At 41.4% G+C, this 25994-nt stretch overlaps 1 protein-coding gene across 2 annotated transcripts; it reads left to right on the top strand.

The window, feature by feature from the left end:
* Positions 1 to 4321: 4321 nt before the first annotated feature.
* LOC117249315 (CCR4-NOT transcription complex subunit 2-like) lies at positions 4322 to 20722 on the top strand. Of its 2 annotated transcripts, none has more exons than XM_033614892.2 (15): positions 4322 to 4455; positions 6554 to 6685; positions 7425 to 7497; positions 8363 to 8510; positions 10949 to 11173; positions 13556 to 13635; positions 13756 to 13881; positions 14224 to 14354; positions 14610 to 14730; positions 14842 to 14998; positions 15429 to 15490; positions 15806 to 15855; positions 16017 to 16117; positions 16803 to 16947; positions 19250 to 20722. In XM_033614892.2, the coding sequence occupies exons 2-15, from the start codon at positions 6566 to 6568 to the stop codon at positions 19334 to 19336; spliced, it is 1626 nt and encodes a 541-aa protein (XP_033470783.1). In that variant the 5' UTR covers positions 4322 to 4455; positions 6554 to 6565; the 3' UTR covers positions 19337 to 20722. The 2 variants fall into 2 exon arrangements, with proteins under 2 accessions (XP_033470783.1, XP_033470782.1); XM_033614891.2 differs by having other exon boundaries at positions 13756 to 13896.
* The last annotated feature ends 5272 nt before the right edge of the window (positions 20723 to 25994 follow it).

The following is a 25994-nucleotide window of genomic DNA, read 5'->3' as shown; positions in this document are numbered from 1 at the left end:
TAGAGCCTCGGGGGTTTATACAGTAGAATAGAGAGTAGAGTAGAGTAGAGTAGAGTAGAGTAGAGCCTCGGGGGTTTATACAGTAGAGTAGAGTAGAGTAGAGTAGAGTAGAGTGGTAGAGCCTCAGGGGTTTATACAGTAGAGTAGAGAGTAGAGTAGTGTAGAGTAGAGTAGAGTAGAGCCTTGGGGGTTTATATAGTAGAGTACAGCAGAGCAGAGTAGAGTAGAGTAGAGTAGAGTAGAGTAAAGTAGAGTAGAGTAGAGTGGTGGAGCCTCTGGGGTTTATACAGTAGAGTAGAGTAGAGTAGAGTAGAGTAGAGTAGAGTAGAGTAGAGTGGTAGAGCCTCGGGGGTTTATACAGTAGAATAGAGAGTAGAGTAGAGTAGAGTAGAGCCTCCGGGGTTTATACAGTAGAGTAGAGTAGAGTAGAGTAGAGTAGAGTGGTAGAGCCCCAGGGGTTTATACAGTAGAGTAGAGAGTAGAGTAGAGTAGAGTAGAGTAGAGTGGTAGAGCCCCAGGGGTTTATACAGTAGAGTAGAGAGTAGAGTAGAGTAGAGTAGAGTAGAGTAGAGTAGAGTAGAGTGGTGGAGCCTCAGGGGTTTATACAGTAGAGTAGAGTAGAGTGGTGGAGCCTCAGGGGTTTATACAGTAGAGTAGAGAGTAGAGTAGAGTGGAGTGGTAGAGCCTCTGGGGTTTATACAGTAGAGTAGAGTAGAGCGGAGCCTCGGGGGTTTATACAGTAGAGTAGAGAGTAGAGTAGAGTGGAGTGGTAGAGCCTCTGGGGTTTATACAGTAGAGTAGAGTAGAGTAGAGTGGTAGAGCCTCATGGGTTTATACAGTAGAGTAGAGAGTAGAGTAGAGTGGAGCCTCGGGGGTTTATACAGTAGAGTAGAGTAGAGTAGAGCCTTGGGGGTTTATACAGTAGAGTAGAGTAGAGTAGAGTAGAGTAGAGTAGAGTAGAGCCTTGGGGATTTATACAGTAGAGTAGAGTAGAGTAGAGTAGAGTAGAGTAGAGTGGTAGAGCCTCGGGGGTTTATACAGTAGAGTACAGCAGAGCAGAGTACAGTAGAGTAGAGTGGTAGAGCCTCGGGGGTTCATACAGTAGAGTAGAGTAGAGTAGAGTGGTAGAGCCTCGGGGGTTTATACAGTAGAATAGAGAGTAGAGTAGAGTAGAGTAGAGTAGAGCCTCGGGGGTTTATACAGTAGAGTAGAGTAGAGTAGAGTAGAGTGGTAGAGCCTCAGGGGTTTATACAGTAGAGTAGAGAGTAGAGTAGAGTAGAGTAGAGCCTTGGGGGTTTATATAGTAGAGTACAGCAGAGCAGAGTAGAGTAGAGTAGAGTAGAGTAAAGTAGAGTAGAGTAGAGTGGTGGAGCCTCTGGGGTTTATACAGTAGAGTAGAGTAGAGTAGAGTAGAGTAGAGTGGTAGAGCCTCGGGGGTTTATACAGTAGAGTACAGCAGAGCAGAGTACAGTAGAGTAGAGTGGTAGAGCCTCGGGGGTTCATACAGTAGAGTAGAGTAGAGTAGAGTGGTAGAGCCTCGGGGGTTTATACAGTAGAATAGAGAGTAGAGTAGAGTAGAGTAGAGCCTCGGGGGTTTATACAGTAGAGTAGAGTAGAGTAGAGTAGAGTAGAGTAGAGTGGTAGAGCCTCAGGGGTTTATACAGTAGAGTAGAGAGTAGAGTAGAGTAGAGTAGAGTAGAGCCTTGGGGGTTTATATAGTAGAGTACAGCAGAGAAGAGTAGAGTAGAGTAGAGTAGAGTAAAGTAGAGTAGAGTAGAGTGGTGGAGCCTCTGGGGTTTATAGAGTAGAGTAGAGTAGAGTAGAGTAGAGTAGAGTAGAGTAGAGTGGTAGAGCCCCAGGGGTTTATACAGTAGAGTAGAGAGTAGAGTAGAGTAGAGTAGAGTAGAGTAGAGTGGTGGAGCCTCAGGGGTTTATACAAGTAGAGTAGAGTAGAGTAGAGTGGTAGAGCCTCTGGGGTTTATACAGTAGAGTAGAGTAGAGTGGTGGAGCCTCAGGGGTTTATACAGTAGAGTAGAGAGTAGAGTAGAGTAGAGTAGAGTGGAGTGGTAGAGCCTCGGGGGTTTATACAGTAGAGTAGAGTAGAGTGGAGCCTCGGGGGTTTATACAGTAGAGTAGAGAGTAGAGTAGAGTGGAGTGGTAGAGCCTCTGGGGTTTATACAGTAGAGTAGAGTAGAGTAGAGTGGTAGAGCCTCATGGGTTTATACAGTAGAGTAGAGAGTAGAGTAGAGTGGAGCCTCGGGGGTTTATACAGTAGAGTAGAGTAGAGTAGAGCCTTGGGGGTTTATACAGTAGAGTAGAGAGTAGAGTAGAGTAGAGTAGAGTAGAGTAGAGCCTTTGGGATTTATACAGTAGAGTAGAGTAGAGTAGAGTAGAGTAGAGTAGAGTAGAGTGGTAGAGCCTCAGGGGTTTATACAGTAGAGTACAGCAGAGCAGAGTACAGTAGAGTAGAGTGGTAGAGCCTCGGGGGTTCATACAGTAGAGTAGAGTAGAGTAGAGTGGTAGAGCCTCGGGGGTTTATACAGTAGAATAGAGAGTAGAGTAGAGTAGAGTAGAGTAGAGTAGAGCCTCGGGGGTTTATACAGTAGAGTAGAGTAGAGTAGAGTAGAGTAGAGTAGAGTGGTAGAGCCTCAGGGGTTTATACAGTAGAGTAGAGAGTAGAGTAGTGTAGAGTAGAGTAGAGTAGAGCCTTGGGGGTTTATATAGTAGAGTACAGCAGAGCAGAGTAGAGTAGAGTAGAGTAGAGTAGAGTAAAGTAGAGTAGAGTGGTGGAGCCTCTGGGGTTTATACAGTAGAGTAGAGTAGAGTAGAGTAGAGTAGAGTAGAGTGGTAGAGCCTCGGGGGTTTATACAGTAGAATAGAGAGTAGAGTAGAGTAGAGTAGAGCCTCCGGGGTTTATACAGTAGAGTAGAGTAGAGTAGAGTAGAGTAGAGTAGAGTGGTAGAGCCCCAGGGGTTTATACAGTAGAGTAGAGAGTAGAGTAGAGTAGAGTGGTAGAGCCCCAGGGGTTTATACAGTAGAGTAGAGAGTAGAGTAGAGTAGAGTAGAGTAGAGTAGAGTGGTGGAGCCTCAGGGGTTTATACAGTAGAGTAGAGTAGAGTAGAGTAGAGTAGAGTAGAGTGGTGGAGCCTCAGGGGTTTATACAGTAGAGTAGAGTAGAGTGGTGGAGCCTCAGGGGTTTATACAGTAGAGTAGAGAGTAGAGTAGAGTAGAGTAGAGTGGAGTGGTAGAGCCTCGGGGGTTTATACAGTAGAGTAGAGTGGAGCCTCGGGGGTTTATACAGTAGAGTAGAGAGTAGAGTAGAGTGGAGTGGTAGAGCCTCTGGGGTTTATACAGTAGAGTAGAGTAGAGTAGAGTGGTAGAGCCTCATGGGTTTATACAGTAGAGAGTAGAGTAGAGTGGAGCCTCGGGGGTTTATACAGTAGAGTAGAGTAGAGTAGAGCCTTGGGGGTTTATACAGTAGAGTAGAGTAGAGTAGAGTAGAGCCTTGGGGATTTATACAGTAGAGTAGAGTAGAGTAGAGTACAGTAGAGTAGAGTGGTAGAGCCTCGGGGGTTCATACAGTAGAGTAGAGTAGAGTAGAGTGGTAGAGCCTCGGGGGTTTATACAGTAGAATAGAGAGTAGAGTAGAGTAGAGTAGAGTAGAGCCTCGGGGGTTTATACAGTAGAGTAGAGTAGAGTAGAGTAGAGTAGAGTGGTAGAGCCTCAGGGGTTTATACAGTAGAGTAGAGAGTAGAGTAGAGTAGAGTAGAGCCTTGGGGGTTTATATAGTAGAGTACAGCAGAGCAGAGTAGAGTAGAGTAGAGTAGAGTAAAGTAGAGTAGAGTAGAGTGGTGGAGCCTCTGGGGTTTATACAGTAGAGTAGAGTAGAGTAGAGTAGAGTAGAGTGGTAGAGCCTCGGGGGTTTATACAGTAGAATAGAGAGTAGAGTAGAGTAGAGTAGAGCCTCTGGGGTTTATACAGTAGAGTAGAGTAGAGTAGAGTAGAGTAGAGTAGAGTAGAGTGGTAGAGCCCCAGGGGTTTATACAGTAGAGTAGAGAGTAGAGTAGAGTAGAGTAGAGTAGAGTGGTAGAGCCCCAGGGGTTTATACAGTAGAGTAGAGAGTAGAGTAGAGTAGAGTAGAGTAGAGTAGAGTGGTGGAGCCTCAGGGGTTTATACAAGTAGAGTAGAGTAGAGTAGAGTGGTAGAGCCTCTGGGGTTTATACAGTAGAGTAGAGTAGAGTGGTGGAGCCTCAGGGGTTTATACAGTAGAGTAGAGAGTAGAGTAGAGTAGAGTAGAGTAGAGTAGAGTGGTAGAGCCTCGGGGGTTTATACAGTAGAGTAGAGTAGAGTGGTGGAGGCCCAGGGGTCAGAGGCGAAAGGCTTCCCAGCATCCTCGCTGATTGGCGAAGAGATGACGGCCATCTTGGATTGTAGCGGGGAAGAAAGATTGATGCGGTAAGCTCCTTCTTTTATTCGTATAATTTATTTTCTCAGCAAAGGCGCACCAAACCCCCATTAAATCAAAAACACCGCTCCTGCGGGAGTTATCACGGAATCAGGCCGTGGAGAGAGGTGGAAAACGCGGCTTTAAACCCGGCAGTCCGGTTTAGTTGCTTTTTGTTGTTGTTTTGGGGGAACTAACGGACGGAGACACAGTAGGCCCAAACCTGAACAAAAACACACTTGCCCACTAATGTCTCCTTGAACGGTGGCCTGTTTGCACAACCGTATGTAGACCAACGTTCCCGGTTTACCATAAAGTGGTGTAAGTGTTTACAACTGTGAAGGTACTGGCGTTTATAGCCGAGTAGCTCGCTTAGCCGTTAGCGTTAGCTCCCACGCTAGCGTCCCCATGTATTCCTATAGACTTAGCTGTTAGCTTACATGCACTGCTCGGCTAGCACGTAGCTCCTGACACACTTTACAGCTAACAAGGTAACGCCAGCTAATAGGTGTTATTTATTTGGAAACCACAAACATAACTAACACCAGAATAAGCCGGTCTATGTGTGCAGTGTATAAACTAGCGGCTTGTGTTAATGGTGGAATTAATGTTATTAATACAGACAGCATTAGCTCACACGGCTAACAGTAGCTAGCCTTTTGCAACACTGCTGCGCGTTTAACGTTGCTTTGAAACAAGAACAGTGAAGTTTGCAAACTACTCGGCTAGTAGCACAGGGTTCAGCTTGGTTTCTAACCTGAAACACATAATAACGCACACTTTACTTAATATTATAAGCGTGCAGGAGCTAAAGGAGCCGTTGTTCACTGGGTATCGATGCTACACCGTTGGCTACTGCTAACCTGCTGTAGTAAACAAAAGTAATCCTGAGAGATCAGTGTTAAAACACGGCTGTGGGTCTATGTGCTTACACCACCAGCAGGTAACTAAATCCTTTATATTGTGATCTGAGGTGAGATCCCTCTGCAGGTGTTTATAATGTGCAAATTGACTCAATCTTTCACACATTGCAGGGTGGAAATGAACACTCTTTACCTACAGATCATTTATGAATGACAAAGACTTGAGACGTCCTCATCAGTAACATATTTCCTGTTGGTTATTCATCATTAATTAGTCTGGAAATTACTTTGTCGTTTAGCAGTTTGATCTAAAAATCCCCAGAAAATAGTGAAAGTCGTGTTTCCAGAGCCTAAGTTGAACTTCTTACATTGGATGTTTTATCCAAGTAACAGTCCAACCCCTCTGTGAGGCTTTTAATATGATAGAAGACTAAGAAAGACAGAAAACATGCACATGTAACTAGATAAACTGGGTCAATTTTGGCATCTGCAGGAGGTATGTGGTGCTACTTTCACACAAACGCAGGATGTATCTGCCTCTTTGTTTATTTGCTCTCAAATGTCTCATGTTTCTGGTGAATTTGTTGTCAGTGTTGTTCAAATAGGACCTGAATCTGCAGCTCTAGCTCCACTTGAAACATACAATTATATTCTCTCGTTGTGCAAACATAATTGTAAAGTTTTAGTTCATTGAAAGTGCAAGTGCAAAGGGGTTAGGAGTAACCACTGCTGACACGGGCTCCTGAAAGCCTTGGTGTGCACACTTCCAAAATTAATAACACACTTTCTGCACTGAGAAAAGGTGGATTATCTGAGCAACAAAAGATATCCAACCACATTTGGGACGTGCATCCAACATGAAACTAAAGCGAGAATACATCTACAAAAAAAAAATCCTTGCTTAGCTTGTCTGTGGGACAGCAAAACTTAATTTCTGTGAGACAATCTGAGCATAATATCTGCCCTTTTTTGTAGACTCAGACATGCATGTTTCAGGTTTAAAAAATAAGTACAGCATGTGAAGATGTTAAAAGACTAAAGCATTTATTGGGTGATGTGCATGCAGAGTTCAGCAGTTGCTCCTGATAACAGCGGAAGTTTTATTAACAGCATCTTAAAAGGATTTCATGTCATGAATCTGAGCTTTGGTGACACACTGCAGGTGCGACAGGAAGGAGATGCGTCATATCACTGCAGTCTGTGGTCTGTCAGTCCATCTGACCATTTCCCGTGTCTGGTTTCTCAGGTGACACGAGGTATGTTTGGTGCTAACCGGAAGAAGTTTATGGAGGGAGGGGTAGAGAGCGACTACGCGGATGACTCCAGCCTCTACTACACCCAACAGTCCATGTTCCCTCCACACCGCCCTGACAAAGACGTAAGTTGTCTGTTGAATTCTTCTTCTTCTTCTTCAAAGCTTCTTTAGGACTGCAACTATTCAGTTTTTTAATTTTAGTTTCACACTAAAGTACCAAGATATTTGTGCAGGGGAAAGTTGTTGCAAAGCGAGTCTGCAGACTTTACTCTGTGATGTGATGCACAGCAATAATACAGGTTGAAATATAGGTGTCTGGTTGTTCTGCAGGGAGGGCTTCCTCTGACAGTGATCAGAGCCTTAGAGAGTAAAAAATACTTAATATTAAATCATTGGACCTTGTGTCAACCCTTGAGCAGCCATCTGTCTTTTTTTGTTTTTAATTTCCACTTAGTTTCTATCATATTTCTCTTTATTCTTCCAACTCTTGTCACTTTGAACCCCATTGTTTCAAAGCTCTTTCACTTCTACTTGTTTATAGACACATTTAAGATGTTTGACTTCCTTTATTACATTGATAAAACAGTTTTTATGAAAATAAGAAAATGTATGTTTCTCAAAGTAAGGGAGGGAAATAATGTTTTTCAATGCTCAAGTATTGTATCAACACTAATATTGAATATTTTAAAACCATTTTCACCCCACTGTGCCGCCTCTTTTCATGCCAGCAAGGAACTTCTCCAGACTGTCATACATTCATGTAGATGGTTTATTTATTCTGTTTATAGTTAATAATGAAAATAATAATCAATGATGTTGTCAGGAGAGTTAAAGAATGTGTTTGTGTTTCCTCTCTCTTCAGATGCTGGCGTCTTCCTCTGCTTCCTCAACGGGTCAACTGTCACAGCTAGGAGCCAGTTTATATGGCCCGCAGAGTAAGAAGAACCCTAACACACACACACACACCCCACTTATTTCTTTTCCCATTGATAAGCATTGTAAAGCTCAATTTATAGTTGTGAGGTTTTAAATCGAGCAAGAGTTCTCTGCCCAAGCAGCACTCAAACATCACTCCAAGTTAGTCTGCACTGAGTTCGACAGAAAGACTAAATGAGTGAGATATGTAGACAAAAAGAAGTGACCACTAACATTTTCACTGGCGTCCATGTTGCTTTCTCGTGACTACTGACCTGTTTTCTGGCCCGTCCATGACGTTGCATGTAATGTGCTGGAAAAAAAACAGAAAGGCATACTTGCTGTGTGTATATAGTTCGGGTCACTGACAATGGGAAAGCAATCTATAGCCTATTTATAGTGTGTTTGCTCGTGTTTAAAAAAAAAAACGGTGTACACATTTTGGTGGTAAAAAGGGTTATTATTTACTTTGTGATTCAGAGCAATAGTGCAAAGTGTATTTCATTAATTCTTTCACTGCGATAGAAAGTTGGTGTGTGCAGAAAGTTTGCAGCTGAGATTTCTTTGCTAGATGTGTATTTTTGACACGTGGTAGTTAACTGAGTCCTTCAACTTGCTTCTTGTTGTCTTTACTCTCAGCAGTCACAGTTCTTTTTGTCTCCATGGGATGAGAGATATAGATATCGTCGGGGTGTAATGGTACACAGTGGTCTCATTTCAGTTGACACAGTTAGGAGTCATGCTTCAAGAAAAAAGCAAGAAAAAATAACTGCGTGATGATACGTTTTGTTTCCATTTATTTTGAACAGACAGTGGTGTAAGTGTCAAAGACAGACAGAATCAGAAAGTTTCTTATGAATAAACATGTTTTCTCTCTGGTTGCAGGTGCTTTGGGGTTTCCCATGCGTGGTATGAACAGCAGCGCAGCGCCTCAGTTAAGTCGAAGTGGGTTGAACCAGTCTGCCAGCCAGCTCCCCAGTCATGCCAGTACACCAAACACTGGCACAATGCACACGCCACCCTCGCCGAGCAGGTACAACACACACACGAGTACACTCACTGGCTGAAAGTGAATCCTGGTTTGTGTCTGTGGCTGTGTAAAACATAATGACTTGTTTATTTTAGACGTCTGAATTGATTTAATCCAAAAGCTGTAAAATGTGCGGACATTTTAGACAGAAGAAAACATCACAGTCTGATCTGCGTCTCGTCATCTTTAAGGTGTGGACACACCAAACCGACATCAAAGAACTAGCGGTAACGAAAGCCTGTTGCATCGTCTACGTCACCTCACGTCGCCCTGTGTCAGTTGCATTTGAACACACTACACGGACTACATCCGACGGCCAAGTAGCACATACGTTCTGCGCCTGCGTGAGAGAGAGCGGCGTGAGAGAGTGGTACATCCTGTCAGCCGAGGGGTTTCCTATCTGTGCAGCCGAGCACCGCAGCACCTCCACGGACTATTACATCCAGACGGTCCCGGTGTTTCCTCCGCAGGCTCCACTTCACTCAGCTGCCCGATAAACCCGCTGCTTCTTCCCACTTTAACCTGAATAACAAACCAGGGCTCGGTGCTCCGGTTGGATCCAAACGGAGAGCCGGGGCTAGCTCAGAGACTAGCGGAGGCTAACTGGCTGTGCTTCCCTCCGGTCATGCTGCGGCTAACGCTCCGCTAGCCGCTCCCAGCTAGCTCCGGTTTGTTATTCAGGTTAAAGTGGGAAGAAGCAGCGGGTCTGTGGGGCAGCTGAGTGAAGCGGAGCCTGAGGAGGAAGCACCGGTTAGCCCCGGTTTCACTACAGGCAGATTCACTCACTACAGGGGCGAGGAAATAAAACCTGAGCAGTCAATCGGAGACGATGTGGGACACACCGCAAAAACTAGGGCAACAGACGCTCACCGACAGCCCGACTTCGGTCGCCGGCTGACCGTTGGCTTGGTGTGTCAGGGCCTTTACCTCTCTGACTGATTCTGAGAGTTCACATGTGAAGACACAAATTTAACTGAAACTAATTCACAGGTTATTTACAGTCTAAACAAAGTTTGATGTTAGGAAATAAACAATAAATGTCTTGACCTGATCTGTACTTTACACATCATGTGTCAAAGATTATTAATCATACCTAAACGGGTAAACTTAAAACTCAAATTTTTAGCCTCCATTTTTCCTAATATCTGTTATTACTTTATCGATTATGTTTACTGCTGGTCAATCTTAGAGGATGACAGTTATTGAGATGAAGGTGAAAGCAGTTATGATAATGTCTTTTGTTGCTGCTCCTCTTTTTAAATGTATTTTAATATTTTATCAGTTGTTTATATTGTCTGCTTATTTCTTTTCGAATTGGTAAAGCACTTTGAGCTGCATTTTGTGTATGAAAAGTGTTATGTTAAGATTGTGTATCATTATTATTTTTATTATTTAAAGTTTATATAAATTTGACACTTCTGTGTCCACCATAATCTTTTGTATCCGAATGTTTTAGCTCTTCACTACATTAATTCTCACAGACTTCCATTAGAAGCTCATTTCATCTTTTTCCATAATCCCTGTGTTACTGGGAAATTACTTTGTAAGGAGAACAGTGTATTTTTATAGTTCATATGATGATCAGCAGGACAGAGGATAAAGTGAATGTCACTATGAAAACTTTCCGGACTTATTTATGATAGCCATTGGCCCTGGTTATTAACTGGTTTAACAACAGAGTCGAACCGTGTCAGTGTGGGTTTGCTGGGAGCATTTAACGGCTGGGTGTTGGATATCAGCCACTGGTGCTGTGTTAGCTCAAGCTAACGAGGCAGAGGGTTAACTGACCGTTGTTATGAGGAGAGCGGCACTGCATCCAACCTCCATTAACAGAAACACTGAATCTTATAACTATAAATCTCAAATCCTTAATTTGTTGGAGCTAGCATGCTGTTTTTGCACTTCTGTTTCACAGCTTTGTCAGGTGTTGTCTCGAATTCAGAGCCTGTTATTATTTATGTCCTGTGTTCTGCAGTGAATAACCGGCACCAACTGGAATGGAGTGAGGAACAGGAAATATGTATGCGTAGAACGCCAGACGAGAACAGACCTTAAACTGTAGTATGAATGGAACAGAGTGCCCGTCCATGAAACCAGATCAAAACTGCAGCTGTCAGTAGATTCAAAACAATATGTCAGAGCCTTTAGTATTTTAAACCTCTGTGTTATAAACTGAGTTTGGGCAGCTGATAAGCTGTCAGACCTATGGTTAAATAACTCAAACTGGACTTCCTGGATCATATTTCATTATCTCACCAGTAAACCCTCTTCTCAGTCCGAACATTCAGTCAGACACGTACCACGTAACCTCCATGGCCCACTTTCAGTTCCAGCTGCTCATGTTCCTCTTTCTCTCTGCAAACTTGGAACCACAAAACCACCACCGCCAACCTTTAACCTTGTGTTGTTTTTCCTGTGTTTGTGTGTCGTTCTCTCTGCAGGGGGATTCTGCCAATGAGCAGCCGGAGCGTGCTGAACCACAGCCAGCAGGTGGGGGGTCCGACGGGGCAGACGGGTGGGATGGGAGGGGTTGCAGTGGAGAGGGGAGGTGGTGGCGGTGTAGGAGGAGGGAGGAGCAGCAGTATGGGGAGTCCCAGCCGGTCGTCACCCAGCATCATCGGCATGCCCAAACAGCAGCAAGCACGGCAGCCTTTCACCATTAACAGGTAACTTTCTGCATGATGCACAGGTTCAGATGTAAATCTGAAAAGTTTTACACCATTCTGTCATTCACCATTTACATTTATATATTTAGTTTTTTGTAAAGGAGCAGAACAAACTCTTACTCCCACTCACTGTAGGGCGGCAGCTAGCATTTATTTGTATTACTGATTAATCTGATGATGTTTTCATTCTTATTTAATTCGTCATTTAATCTACAAAATAGTGAAAAATTTGCATCATAGTTTCTTGTTTGGTCAGACCAGCAGTCCAAAACTTAAAGATATTCAGTTTCTTGACATGGAAGAGTGAAGAGGCCAATGTGTATTCACATTTGAGAAGCTGACGGCACTAAATTTTTGGCACTTCTGCAGACTGTTGGGGGATGAGTTATAGTATACAGACAGGTGACAAATTGAAGGAACAAACAACATAAACTGTCTTAATAAAGTGTTAGGCCACCATGTGCTGCCAGAACAGCTTTGGTGCTCCTTGGCATTAATTCTACAAGTCTGTGGAGCTCTACTGGAGAGTTGAACTTCATTCTTCCAAAAGATATTCCCTCATTTGGTGTTTAGATGATGGTGGTGGAGAGCGCTGTCGTAAGGTGGATTTATACTTGTGCATCAGCTCTATGCAGTGCCTAGGCCGTTATGAGCATACTTGTGCAGTGGTGTGTCTGTGTCACTTTGCAGTTACACCTCCAAAACACTAGACGGCGGTGGAGGACTGTGTTAAGTGCTGTAAAGTTTAGTTGATTCAAAACACACATTAAACACACATCAAACACACAATAAACACACATTAAACACACATTAAACATGGCTTAATAGAGACAGTTTCAAACACAGTCAGCTTCACTATAACTCGCAGCATTCACAGACAAACACTTGTCTTTATCTGGACACATTTTCCCCACAAATACAACATGCTAACGTTATTAGCACAAGCCTATGGCATTTTACATTGTATAAATTAGCCTAGCAGCTAGCAGACTTTTCCTCTACTCATATGAAACCAGGGACAACAGCAACATTTAACAAAGGTAATGTTACAAAATTCAGCTCCATTACAACTCACAAGGTTCACTGACAAAACAACTGTCTTATACTAAAAACGTTTTCCAAACAAATACAACATGCTAACGTTATTAGCACAAGCCTATGGCATTTTACATTGTATAAATTAGCCTAGCAGCTAGCAGAGATTTCCTCTGCTCATATGAAGCCAGGATAAATCACACACAAGACTTAAAATGCTATTTTTGTGGAGGCTTTATTGTCTTCACAATTTATTGTTTCTTATCTGTGAAATTAAAGTAAATAAAAGTTTTGTTTCCACTGAGGGAAATGGTTTCAGCTTACAGAGACAGACAGGAGGTCTGCGTCGCTGTGACATGTAGTTACATTTCTGGGGAGGTGCACGTCAGGCTATGGCGTAGGCTCTACGTTGACGCGGAAGTATAAATCCTGCTTGATACGTTGGTCCAAAATCTCCCATTGTTGTTCAGTTGGGATGAGATCTGGTGCCAAATCATTTTATACATGTCACAGAGCATGAGTGGATGTTAACTGCTTAGTAGTACCATGCAGTGAACCTGTGTGGAAGCATCTGCCTTCATTATGTTTATTATTTTTTTGTGTAAATACACATTAACAAGCATCTTATGGAACATACTGAACTGTAATTACTAAACCACTTCCTGAGAGCATCCTTGCTGGTTAGAGTCAGAATCAGACAAGGGTTTTTTGACAAATAGATTTTCACTTACAAGGACTTAACTTTGGTTTTCGGTGCATACATGAAACATACAATAAACATATTAAGAGGAATGAAAATAACCACTCAAGAACTTAAATATAGAACAAAAATGTACAGTTGAAAATGCAAAGATGCTTTTAAAAAGTACGATAACATATCATGAATAATATAGCTGTTTCAGAATAGGCTGTACAGTTTTGTGCAGGATGTGCAAAGTTCACAGTAACCATAGTTACCTGTGCCACACTTAGCTCTACTGGCATCTGCAAGCATGGTAAACCTCTGGAGATTCTGGTTTTTCATCATGTCTGTGGGAGTAACGTCACTTCAGCTGGAAGCAGATGAAGAAGATAATGTTTAAATTGCTAAATGCTAACATCAGCATGTTAATAAGCAGATGTTTAGCAGATATAATGTTTTCAAGTGTACCCACTTTCACTGCACGCCATCCAAATAGTTTCTGAGATATTTCAGTCTGGATCAAAGTGGTGGATTGACCGGCCGACATCCCTAGAGACATGCAGCTAGCATGGCTAACAAAAAGCCTTGACCATGTTGTACCATAACAAAGCTCAATAATCATGTAATATGACTCAGGCCAATGTGTTTCTCTGTTTGTGTGTCAGTATGTCAGGGTTTGGTGTGAACAGGAATCCAGGCTACAACATGAACAACTCCCTATCCAACAACATATTCAATGGCACAGGTACTTAGTTTCTTTGTGGAGGCTTAAGACTTTTGTAAAAACAGTTGTTGATTTTTTAAACACTGTCACATCTCAAATATATTTGTGAGTTAACTTTTATTTTTCTGTGTTTGTTTTCAGACGGCAGTGAGAATGTGACGGGGTTAGACCTGTCAGACTTCCCAGCGTTAGCAGACAGGAGTCGGAGGGACGGAGGCTCGAATCCAACCCCGCTGCTCAACCCGCTGGCCGGTCGGGCTCCTTACGGTGAGAGACACCTGTGTATGTATGTTTTTATAACATAACATAAAAGACAAGAAATGCTCTGCAATTCATTTACACACAGCGATTCCAGTCAGGTAAATGTTTAATTGTTTTAGTTTATTTACGAAGCCAGTGCTCAGTTTCTAAAACGAGTTTTTGGCTCTACAGTCAGAGTTACACACCAACCAGACTAGTCACAAGATGCGTACATATATTCTTGTTTTCTTATGACCGTACATACGCAGAGTACACAGCCAGAGCTGAGGCAGTTTGTTAATCCATTAGTCGATTAACAGACAATTAGTATGCCACAATGGCTAACTACTCTCCCCTTCATATTTACAGTTGGCATGGTAACAAAGCCGTCCAGTGAGCAGTCGCAGGACTTCTCCATCCATAACGAAGATTTCCCAGCCCTCCCTGGGCCCAACTACCAAACAAAAGACCCCACCAGCACCAACGAAGACAGCAAAACGGTAAGATCCCTGTGTCTTATCGTTAACTTAATCATTCTGTCCATTTCCTTATTTTATCTTTTCTGTTATTGTTCGCTTTTTTCTGTCCTGATTTCTTGTTGTTGTTGTTGATCTCTGCTGTCCAGTGTTCCTGTGTTTTAAATGCCAACTTCCTGTTTTCATCACGGTGTCCTTTCCTTACTTATGCAGTGCTCTCACGTCCTGACTCCTCCCTTTTTTTCGGACTGTTTTTTCCCTCCATTTTTGTCCAATCAGAATCTGAACTCATCAGGAAAGCCCACCTCTAACTCAGATGGTCCAAAGTTCCCCGGCGACAAGAGCTCTGCGCCTAGCAACAACAACCAGCAGAAGAAAGGGATCCAGGTGCTTCCTGACGGTGAGACACACGCAGTAGATCACGATGCATCCGCACAGAAATAATAACTCTGGTGAATATGAAGACCAGTTTCAGTCTAAATCATCCTCATGTGTTGTCTTTGTGTCCCAGGGCGTGTGACCAACATCCCAATCGGCATGGTAACGGACCAGTTTGGGATGATCGGCTTGCTGACGTTCATCCGGGCGGCAGAGACGGACCCCGGCATGGTCCATCTGGCACTGGGCTCTGACCTCACCACGCTCGGCCTCAACCTCAACTCACCTGAGTACGACAAACACATACACACGCACACACATGTACACAGTTTAGAGTCGTGAGGATAACAGGCCAACACAGACCTAGGATCAGCTGACCAACAGCATCTTCGAATTTAATTCAGACCTGTTAATGTTGACCAGAGACCCAAATACTCAAATAGCCTCAGAGCTGGCTGCAAATACTAAGTGGCAGTCCTTGCAGAATTAAAGGAATACTGAGAACTAGTTACCCGTGTGCAGGTGCTTTTTTTATTTTGTTGACGTTTTGGAAAGTTCTCATCCTTCATATAAAGTTGTGCATTTGTAATAAATAGACTTAAACATTCAGAAACCTTAGACTGTGGCCCAGGCTGCAGCATAATTCAGTTTGATCAATATTGTCTCCTCTGGTTTAAACTTTGCTTCTCTGATTGTGTTACTCTTTTCTTCGCGTCTCAGGAATCTCTATCCTAAGTTTGCATCTCCGTGGGCGTCGGCTCCGTGTCGACCGCAGGACATAGGTGAGTTTACGCTCCAGACACCAAATGTTTGATTTACTTTGGGTGTATTCTGAAAATTTATGGAGGGAATATTCAACTTAAATTTATCTGGTGGAAACAAGCACAACTCTAATGAGATGATCATGTTACTCTATATCTGCTGGATGTCAGAGGTTTAGCCAAAAGTGCTCTATAAGGCACTGATATGCAGCTTTATATACGGGCACTCAAAGGATCGTATTGAACTAGTCATTTCCTTGATAAATTGTGGTGTAGAAGAAGAGTATGTTCAGGTTTTAAAGTGCTTTCAGCTCATTTTGCCTCACCTTCCTGCAGACTTCCACGTCCCCTCAGAGTATTTAACCAACATCCACATAAGGGATAAGGTATGAACTTTTGTTTAAGTGATGCTATATTTTAATGTCTGGGCATCTGAGTTAATAAATGTCCTTTATTTCTTCCATTAAGTAGGTCTTAGATGTCTCAATTTAATTAAAATCGTTATAACCTGTTGATCTGTTTCCTTCCTTTCTTTTCATGTCTCCAGTTAGCAGCTATCAAGTTGTCTCGGTATGGTGAAGATCTGCTGTTTTATCTCTACTATATGAATGGAGGAGACTTACTACAACTCCTGGCTGCAGTAGAACTGTAAGAACACACACTCACTCACACATTGTGGCAAACTGCTCAACAAATTAGACTAAATGGGTAAAATTAAAGAGGATTTCTGTTTCTTATAACTTCACTTTGCATCTATTATTTTAGGAACATATTTTCCTTGCATATTAATTAAAAGAAGACATTAAAAGAGGAACTACACTACAGTTTTGTGCACATAATCACAGATTCTTGTTAGTAGGTGATGTTAATGTACAGGTGAATCTTCCCAAGCAAACACATACTGTGTATAAAAACAGCTTTACCTTGTGAAAATTAGTTTGTATGTGTGTGCTTGGATTTAAATGTTTGGCTCAGTCATATTTTCTACCTGTGACAAAGTGGACAAGACTCGGAGCTCTAATACGTATTTTTTAATTGAATTATGGTCAACAGGTCTCTGATTTGCTTTTGGTGGTCATCTCATGACACATTTTGCATTTTAAGATAAGAGTCTTTCCCAAAGCTTGTCCTTTAAATTCTAGTCTGAGTCTCTGGATGTAGACTGTGTGGCTGTAAACCTGTTATTGGCCATGATTTATTATTTTCATTTCCTCTGATGGGCTTAAATTAATTACAGCAGTAGAGCAGTCAGAAGTAAGAGCCAACTGTTATGTAATGTGTGTGTGTGTGTGTGTGTGTGTGTGTGTGTGTGTGTGTGTGTGTGTGTGTCCAGGTTTAACAGGGACTGGAGGTACCATAAAGAGGAGCGAGTTTGGATCACTCGGGCTCCGGGTATGGAGCCCACGCTGAAGACCAACGCCTACGAGAGAGGGACCTACTACTTCTTTGACTGCCTCAACTGGAGAAAAGTGGCCAAGGTAAAAACCTGTTTGACACCTGTCCCTGAAATACAGCTTTACTAACACGATGATACCAAAATTCTTTCATATATAAGTAGAGATGCAGCTAACAAGTATTTTAATAACTGATTAATTTTTTCCATTCTTTAATTTTTTGGCTTGAAAAAAAAAAAAAACTAAAAAGAAAAAATTTCTACCCACAGTCCAAAACTCAAAGATAGTCTGTTTACTTTCATTTTAAGACAATAAAAGCAGCAACTTCTCACATTTCTGAAGCTGGAACTATCAGATGTTTTCCACGTCTGCTTTAAAGAAGTGACGTTAAACAATTAACTGATTATCAAAGCTGACTAATTAAGACTATGGCCAATTTGTGATGCTTTGTATTTATATATAAAGCTGTTTATGATTAAGTTAACTATTTACAGCTCATATGAAGGATTTTTTCTGTCCAGGCTTGAAATATTAACAGAAAAATAAATTAATTTGAACTTTTGATGCAATATAAATCATTCTCATCAAAACAGTTCTGGTTAATTAAACATATATTAAGGACTTTGATTAATCACACTGAATATTGGAGTTAGTGTTACACTCATGTTTGATATTTCATGGTCACAATTATGGTTATTTTCATGTATGTTAATAATCTATCTAAATTTAAATCAAAACAAAAAGATGCCTAAACCTGAACACTTTATTAACAAAATCCCAGACTGTATATTTATCTTTATTTACAGTCTCTTAAAACATTATTCAAATGTCACATTTTGAGTTGATCAAAGAGAGCACAGAAATCAGCGACACAGTGATCATCTATAGACATTTGAATAAGCTATGGTATAAATCTAAAAGTTAAACATTTTAAAAAATATCCTCTTTGTCTTTCATTCTGAAAAAGGTTTTACGTTTCCTTTCACTCAGTGAGACTGAGAACAAAACAAAATCTCGTCTGCTGTTGCGCTGGTAAAAAAAAAAAGAATATTTTTCAACACGGTGCATCCCCTCTGTGGTAACGCACCGTCAGGTCATCGCTGACATGAGTAAATACAGCATCTGCTGTCACAGAAGTGATGTAAGATGACAGAAACATTTGAAATAATATCCTACATATTCGTGAATCGTGTACATTCAATGAACCCAAGAATACAAGGTCATTCTCTGCTGGTGGCTCTTGAAGATCTCTGTGTTGCACCTCAGACACTGTCGCCTCAAAGCACGACCCTTCAGAGAGCTGGGGATCACAGCACGCAGTCTTACCCCCAAATTCCACCAGATGCGAGTGCATTGCATCTGTGCTCCGGAACGGCAGCGGAGCCGATATGTTTCAATTCTAGTCAATGAGTGTGCTTCCACCAGCTGCGGCTGTGCTGCGTTCCAGCTCCGTCACAGCTGCAGATACGCAGGACTTCTAGTTTTTGCCGGACGCCAGAGCACAATGCAGCAATTCAGCATGGAGCAGATCGTGCGGGGCAGGAAGTTGTGCACAGAAACAAAATAAAACATCCGGTTCATTTTCAAACTAAAATACACAGTGTTCACGGCGGATCATATTTCCCTGAACTACACCTTGAGAACGTCATAATGGGCAGAGGCAGGCCTGAAGTCAACAGGTCAGAGGTTTTCAGACGTCATTTCACCCCGTTGACACCATGGATGAGGAGATGTTAATCATGCAGGTGCACCCAGATGTCTTCCTACTACTCCTCTGGTTTTGTGGTTCTGTTTATAGAAACTACATCTTGTTATATCGCGCGATTATGCGTGAATTCGTGAGATCTCGTGGGTCCTCGTGACTCCCGCTGTCCGGCAGAGTTGCACCGCTCCGCACCACAAACACAGCCGGTGGGTGTTGACGGACGGCGGAGCACGCAGCTTCCTCCCACAGTCCAAAGACATGCAGGTTAATTGGTGACTCTAAATTGTCCGTAGGTGTGAATGTGAGTGTGAATGGTTGTCTGTCTCTGTGTGTCAGCCCTGTGATAGTCTGGTGACCTGTCCAGGGTGAACCCTGCCTCTCACCTAATGTCAGCTGGGATAGGCTTCATGACCCTGTTCCAGGATAAGTGGTTACAGAAAATGAATGAATGAAGAAATATTTCCAAAGTAAATAAAGTCACGTGACACCTCTGTTTCTATGATTTCAACAAAGGGAATAAAGTGCGTCCACTGTAGGCACTGATAGTGAGTTTACTGCATCCTCTCTGATTTTAATGTGTCAGGGATGCAGAGGAGATTTAAAAGAGATCACTGACTCGGCCTACCTGATTTCCTCAAACAGATTGTTCCAGAGCCTGACTTTGTGTCTCTGTGTTTTCAGGAGTTTCATCTGGAGTATGACAAACTAGAAGAGCGACCTCACGTTCCCTCCACATTCAACTACAATCCTGCCCAGCAGGCCTTCTGATTGGCTCTACCTCCTCCTGCCTGCCTGCCTGCCATTGGCCCTCCTGGCTCGTCAGTCACCACCCCTCTAGGTTTTTCCACCTCCACACACTCAAAGTGAATCTGGCCAATAAGGACTCGGGACGGGAGAGGACGTACTGTCTCCTGCTGTCCCAAAAATACGTCTCTGAACAGACTTTATCATTTTAACTCTTCTGATTTCTGTTTGTTCTTTACCTCATTTTCTGTTTTTGTTTTTTTTATTTCCCACCCCTCCTCCATGAGTTTGGTTTGGTTGGTCTGTTATGTGGAGCACAGATGTAATGTCAACAGACAGCACAGTTACAACACACACCAACACACGCACTGTAAATAACTGTCCATCTGATCATGTGATCCATGTTTCTATTCAGTCTTAAGAATCGACTATTTTTGTCTAGAGAAGCTTTTAAGAAGAACCAGATTTTAAACACAATCACCCGTCAGGTGGATAATTATTTCACACTGTGTCACACCTCTCTGATCTTTGGCAGGAAAATATTTATCTTTATTTTTACCAGGATTCTCCAGCAGCATTACAAATCAACAACACACACACACAAACACATACACACACACATACATCAGCAGACAGCGGAGAGTCAGGAGAGGAAATGCAATGTACATTGTAGCACTATTTCATAATAAAAGAAGAAAAAATATCTTTTTTGGTTTGTTGATGTTATGTGGTGACACGTCAAGCAGCATACGCTTCCTTTTTTCTGTTTTTAATTTAATGAAGTGAAGTTTAGCAGCCAGAGACACTCTGAAAGTCACTCTGAGTGGGATGTGTTTCAGATTTTATTTATTCACCTCCTAAAAAGAAATCTGACAATATTCTGTATTTCCTCTTAAAGTCAACAAATCCCATGTGCAGATCTGTCATCACTAAATCAACTTGCCACTGTACTTTTTAGCCAACAATTCTCAAAACAGGAGGAAATCGTGCATTTGTTGGGGACTATTTTTAGCGGCGGGTGAATCCACATTTGGTGCTCTCGTGAGTTTTTTCTTCACCAAGTTGCTCCATAAAAAGGAGTCCTGATGAGGTGAAAGTATCCACTAATTACCAAGGAAAAATTTAGAATAAATCCATATTAATTAGGTGTTTTTATCTCACATATTTTTGATCATCACATTTAAAACTCTCCATCTCATCAAGTCATTTATTTCTATGATTAAATCATACACGGCTACACCTTCTGCAGAATTTCCCAATTAATTAATTCATCATTTTGGCTAAAAAAAAATAGAAAATAATTTAGAATTAATTACAGTTTTCCAAAGCCAAAGTTGACAGCATTAATATCTAATTATGTCCAGCAAAACCCAAAGAAATTCACTTTACTGTGATATAAAACAAAGAAAAGAGGCAAATCTTCACATTACAGAAGCATGAAATGAATTGTGGATACTTTTGCGATCAAAAAAAGTTCAAACAAGTCTGAAAGAATTTCTGTGTTTCCAAAAGAAATCTTCCCAGAAAAGATATTTAAAAAAAGAAAATTAGTGTCTGTGTTTTAAGACAAGAAACAATCTGACTGCTTCTCTAGAGTTTGAAACTTGATTTTTGAAAATACTCAAAAAATATGACTGTACATCAGGAGAAGTATTCTCACTGCGCTGGCAGAAGTGAAAATCACCACCAAGTCACGCTGTGATTGGATCACTGAAACCATTTGCTGACATGGTCTGGGTCGCATTTGACCACACGTCTTTTGTAGTGTAGATGCTAGTGCATCCTGACGGCCCCTGAAAAGGACGATGTCATCAATACGAGACGTAGTTGTTTTGATGCAAGTGCGCTAACTCTCTGTAACGTGCCCATTTTAGGACAAGTTGAATTAAGTGGTGGTTGTGCTGCTCCCTTAAAGCAGAAGATTTGAATTATCAGTTGTCGACACCTCAGTCGACTGAGAGTCTTCAAGTAGAGCACGAGGTGTACTTCTGGGAATGTTTTTTGTTCTCAGATTAGCCTGCTGAGTGAGCGCGTCGTGCCTTCACGCTAGAGGAGAGGTTAACGTTCTGCCTTCTGCTAGGAAGTGGTGAATTTGAAGCTCACAGCAACTTCATATGATACAGTCTCTGGCTTTTGTTTCATATCTCGTGTCTGCAAGAAATGTCGTTGCACATTTGCGATCCATCATTAGTGTAGTTAGCGCACATTAGCTCAGAGCGCAAACGTGTCTTGTTTTAACGCCACTGTAATCCCGAACATCTCGCCAAACCCTGTTCAAACTCCAAAACTCGATATGGAAAAGAAGGAACAAATAGTCGAATATTCTTATTGAACGGTCAAATCTGATTCGACTGATTCTGAGTCAGGCACAGCCCTCAGTTAGGTTAGAATTTCTGTCTGGTTCCAGCAAAAATCTTTGTAGAAATTAGTTTAAAAGCAAAATAGAAAAAGTCTGGTTGCTGCTTGAGAAGTAGGAGTGAAACAGTATTTTGAAAATACTTTAAATTAATTCATTAATATCAGAAAGAAGTAGGAATATTCTTAACTGCACCAACACATTTCTTTTACTTGTCTTAAGAGAATACGACTGCATGGACTCAGTATTTATTTTAATGAGTATTTGTCGCAGCAGGACGATATATGTGGGACTGAGTCAATATAAACTACAGTGTGTGTTCATGAAGGAACGTCCCCCAGTGTAACAGTGTGGCTCACTGATGTGTTTTTAATGGCACAGAGGAGGAAGATGAATCAGGCTGTAGATAGACAAAGAAGAATCATAAATCTGACGCTCTGCACATGGGATTAAATGACAAGAAAAACAGAATAACACCAGACTTACTCTTCAAAATTAAACAACACAATGGCCACAAATTATCAGAGTAATAGAAAGAAATGTGGATTATTTTCCTGACATTAGTCCACAGTTTGGTGGATTAAAGTACCAGACTAAAATTAAAAACTTTGGCACATCCCATTCACACTGACGCAGCTCTCCTCCAGTTTTCACCATGTTCTGTTTCATGTTTGTTTTGTTTTTTATCCCGACATTACAGCTCCCTCCCTCTGCCAGTGAAGGACCCTTCTGTTCCTTCACCTTTTAATATTTAAGTTCTACTTTTATTTCACTGCCCACTTTTATTGTTTATTTTCCGCCCGGCAACAGTTCAAACCAATCAGACGGCTGGAGTGACCTCTCTCTGGATCTTTAAGGGAAAAGTTTTGAGAAATGCATTTGTTTGCTTTCTTGTCCGGAGTTAATGTTCAGATTGGCTCAACTCTCATTTCTGTACGTTAAGAATATGAAGCTACAGCCAGGAGACGTTAGCTTAGCTTAGCTTAGCTTAAAGACAAGTCTTCATTTTTACAGTTCAATTTTTATAAAGATTTAACAAATGAGACAGACGGTAACATTCAGCTTTAGAGGTGCTGTTAGGAGGATTTTGTTACCTTTGGACAGTCTTTATGCTAAGCTAACTTAGCCGGCTGCTAACGTCAGCTTCATATTTATTGTACAGAGGAAGTTCAGCGGGCTTCAAAGCCAACTTTCGTAGCGGCCAAACGATGACGCTGCAATTTCCAGGGTCGGTCATGTGATGCCCTGCGGACCAGAAAGGACCATAGAAAGGCACGTCTGTAGATTAGTGGATAATTTTTGAGCATCAGACCCCCATGAAATGATCCGTCTCACTATCAAGATTTGATCCATTTGGTCTGATAAGATTTGGAAAGCCTAGAAGAGCCACAAAACTAAGTCATTGTATCCCCATTCAAGCTAACAGAGCACTAAATCAGAAGTTAGCTGTTTGGCTGCCGGAAGTGAAACTCTTGGACGCTAGTGCGTTTGCTCTGTGGGCGGCACAGTGCAAAAGTAGCACCGTTTGTCCAGGTTATTTATACGCAGTAGCTGAACCATTTTGGCTTCATGTGCCACTGAGGAACTTTCATAGGAATAAACGAGGCCCCGTGTTCGACGCTGTATCCTGGGGTCTCATTTATAAACTCTGCATACTACGCACACCACTTCCCTCGCAAAGGTTTTGATGTATAAAAACAGTATTGATAGGGGAAACTTTGACCCAGGCTTACGAACATTTTGGATACAGGAAATTAGCGATGCAAATGGTGAGGTGGAAGCCTGATTGTAGAAACTGTCAAGTATTTTTTGGTGCACGCCATTTTTGGCTTTTTTTTCATACATACATTTTCAGTATGGATCCTACGCACTGTTGTATAAAGGAGACCCCGGGTCTCCTAATACTTCCATGCGTGAGAGTGTTATCAGTCTGAACATCTAATCTTGGCAAGAAAGCAAATGACATTTCCCCAAAAATTTGCACCTTCCCTTTAAGGATCATTGCCACTCCACAAAAACACAATGTCTAGCAAAAAAGTCCCAGTATTTAGGCTAAATATCACAATTTTTTTTCTTTTTATTATTTTTAAAATTCCTCCAGGAGGCACCAATGTACATGTATGTTTGTATATTATATATTGGAATATAAATCTACAAACATACGAGGCAGTATTTTTAAGAAAAAGAGGAAAAACAAAAAATTTGCCTGAAACGAGGAGACCCTCTCTTTGCTGGCCACCAGTTAACGATGCAATACTAGACTTCCCGTTACCACGGAAACCACCATGGAGACGGTTTTACAGGGGACCATGCTCGACAACCACCAACAACCACCTTTTAGCAACAACAACAAGGACGTGACCGTGACTACAGGGCCCAGTTCGTTCACACTGCAGCAGCAAAAAGCCAAGGACACGCCCACAGACCCATGTGACCTGTTTTGAGAAGATTTGATTGGAGGATTGAGGACTGAGGCACTTGGCCAGTTTGGCTGTTTTATTAAATATGGCAGCTAGTGTTTTAATAGGAAAAAGAATAAAATAAATATTCTGGTAATGAAACTGAAGGAGGACTCCGAGGTGTTTTTATTATGTTATTGTGCAAAATGAAAGTTTTGTTTTTCAGGAGTGACGTCACAGAAGATTCCTGTGTTCTTCTTTTCGTCTTCATCGCTTCTCAAGAAGATGATCACCTGGTAACTGCACGACAACACAGGTACAACACACAACATGTTCTCACTGTGACCTCGTCACATGTCCACGTTTGGTCATGGACTTTCCACGTCCACATAAGACATCCAAGGTACCCTGGGTCACTGCAAGTCACTGCCGAACACCAGATTTCGACGACTTCAGAGTGAAACCAGGCGCAGAAAACACACTAAAGTCATTTTCTAATGTCTGTTCTGACCATTTCTAAAATTCATGTGAGGTAACAATAAATATGAATTAAATCTATGATCAATGACCAAAAAATAAGGTATTTTGGTTAAAGAAGCGTGATTTGTGTGTGTCCGTAAGTTTCACGTCCACCCCGTCACGCCATTTTTTTTCTGGACCAAAATACTGTACTGTTCCTTTAAGTGACATCGCGAAGAGAAAATGACATCATTTAAGAATTTGAAGAAGACAAATTCAAGTACTGGTGAGTACCGATTTTCTATGAGATCATTTTTTGGTGTATTTTTCTTTCAAGACCTTTTCTGTCAAGCGTGACACATCCACCCCGTCGCACAATAAAATACATGGAAGACAATTTTTAATGAAATTTTAAAAATGTTTTAGAGTTTTTCATTTGTCTGTCTGGATATAAGGGGTAAAAAAGGTGCCCAAGCTTGCAAAATGTGTTTTATTCCAGGTCTAACATATTCTTCATTCTATAAAATACAAAATTCCACATTTGTTTATGATCAAAAATTCAAAACTCTGATCTTGAGAGTGTCGGTGGAGTGACCCGGCTGTTCAGGAGCTTTGAAGTGAATCAGAGTGCTCCAAGTTGTCGTTGTCTTTTCCTTTTGTTTCAATGCACTCTCAGGTTTCCTCGCTCATGTTGGTGTTTAGGTTCAGACTGAAAGTTAATTCAGGACATTTTGAAAGAGCAGTTGAGAAACTGGTCACATCCTCATCACAACCTCCACCTGAGGGCAAGAGCTCTAGAACAGCTGCTGAACGGACCTGGAGGTGAGTTTCATTTGTTCGTTGTGTTTCAGGTGTTTGTCCACATGAGGGCGCCACGTGCCAAATTAACACCGACAGACAGGAAGCGCTACTGGACAGAATAAACTGAGACGTGTTGTCAGTCTTTAGATGAAGTTATTACAGGTGAATTTAACCATCAGTCACGTCATCTATTAGTTATCAATAAGAAATTATCTCAGATTCCCTTTTCTTGCAGCCAAAGCTGTTTAAATAATTCATGTTAATGCAGGACAAAAAAAGAACAAAAGTGTCAATAAATAGATGCATACATAAATACAAGGATACTTAAGTCCATAAATAAATAAATACATGCAGAGGGTAGCACCTCTTACCCCATTCACAAACAGACAGAATTACGAAAATGTTTTTAAAAAAAAGAAATATATTTATGCATTTTTCTATTAATTTCCATATTTATCTCAACATCTGTTCATTTATTCTTTATTTGTTTCTGTATTTCTTTCAGCGTTGTTTATTATTATTTTATTTGTTTATTCCATTAATTTATTTAGTCCTGTATTTTTTTTATTTATTAATGTATTTTCTAGTTTTATGTATTTATTTTGATATTTATTTATTTATGTTGGTATTTATATATGTATACATTTATTTATTTCCTTATTTATAT

The sequence above is a fragment of the Epinephelus lanceolatus genome, chromosome 23 (assembly GCF_041903045.1).
Source record: "Epinephelus lanceolatus isolate andai-2023 chromosome 23, ASM4190304v1, whole genome shotgun sequence".
In the NCBI taxonomy this organism is placed as follows: domain Eukaryota; kingdom Metazoa; phylum Chordata; class Actinopteri; order Perciformes; family Serranidae; genus Epinephelus; species Epinephelus lanceolatus.
The sequence above is the reverse complement of the archived record's forward strand: the minus strand, read 5'-3'. Positions and strand labels throughout refer to the sequence as shown.

Coding starts and splice junctions, on each gene's coding strand:
- LOC117249315 (XM_033614891.2), top strand. CDS start 6,566: ATGTTTGGTGCTAACCGGAAGAAGTTTATGGAGGGAGGGGTAGAGAGC. Junction 8,511..10,948: donor ACGCCACCCTCGCCGAGCAG/GTACAACACACA, acceptor TTCTCTCTGCAG/GGGGATTCTGCCAATGAGCA. Junction 11,174..13,555: donor CAGCCTTTCACCATTAACAG/GTAACTTTCTGC, acceptor TTTGTGTGTCAG/TATGTCAGGGTTTGGTGTGA.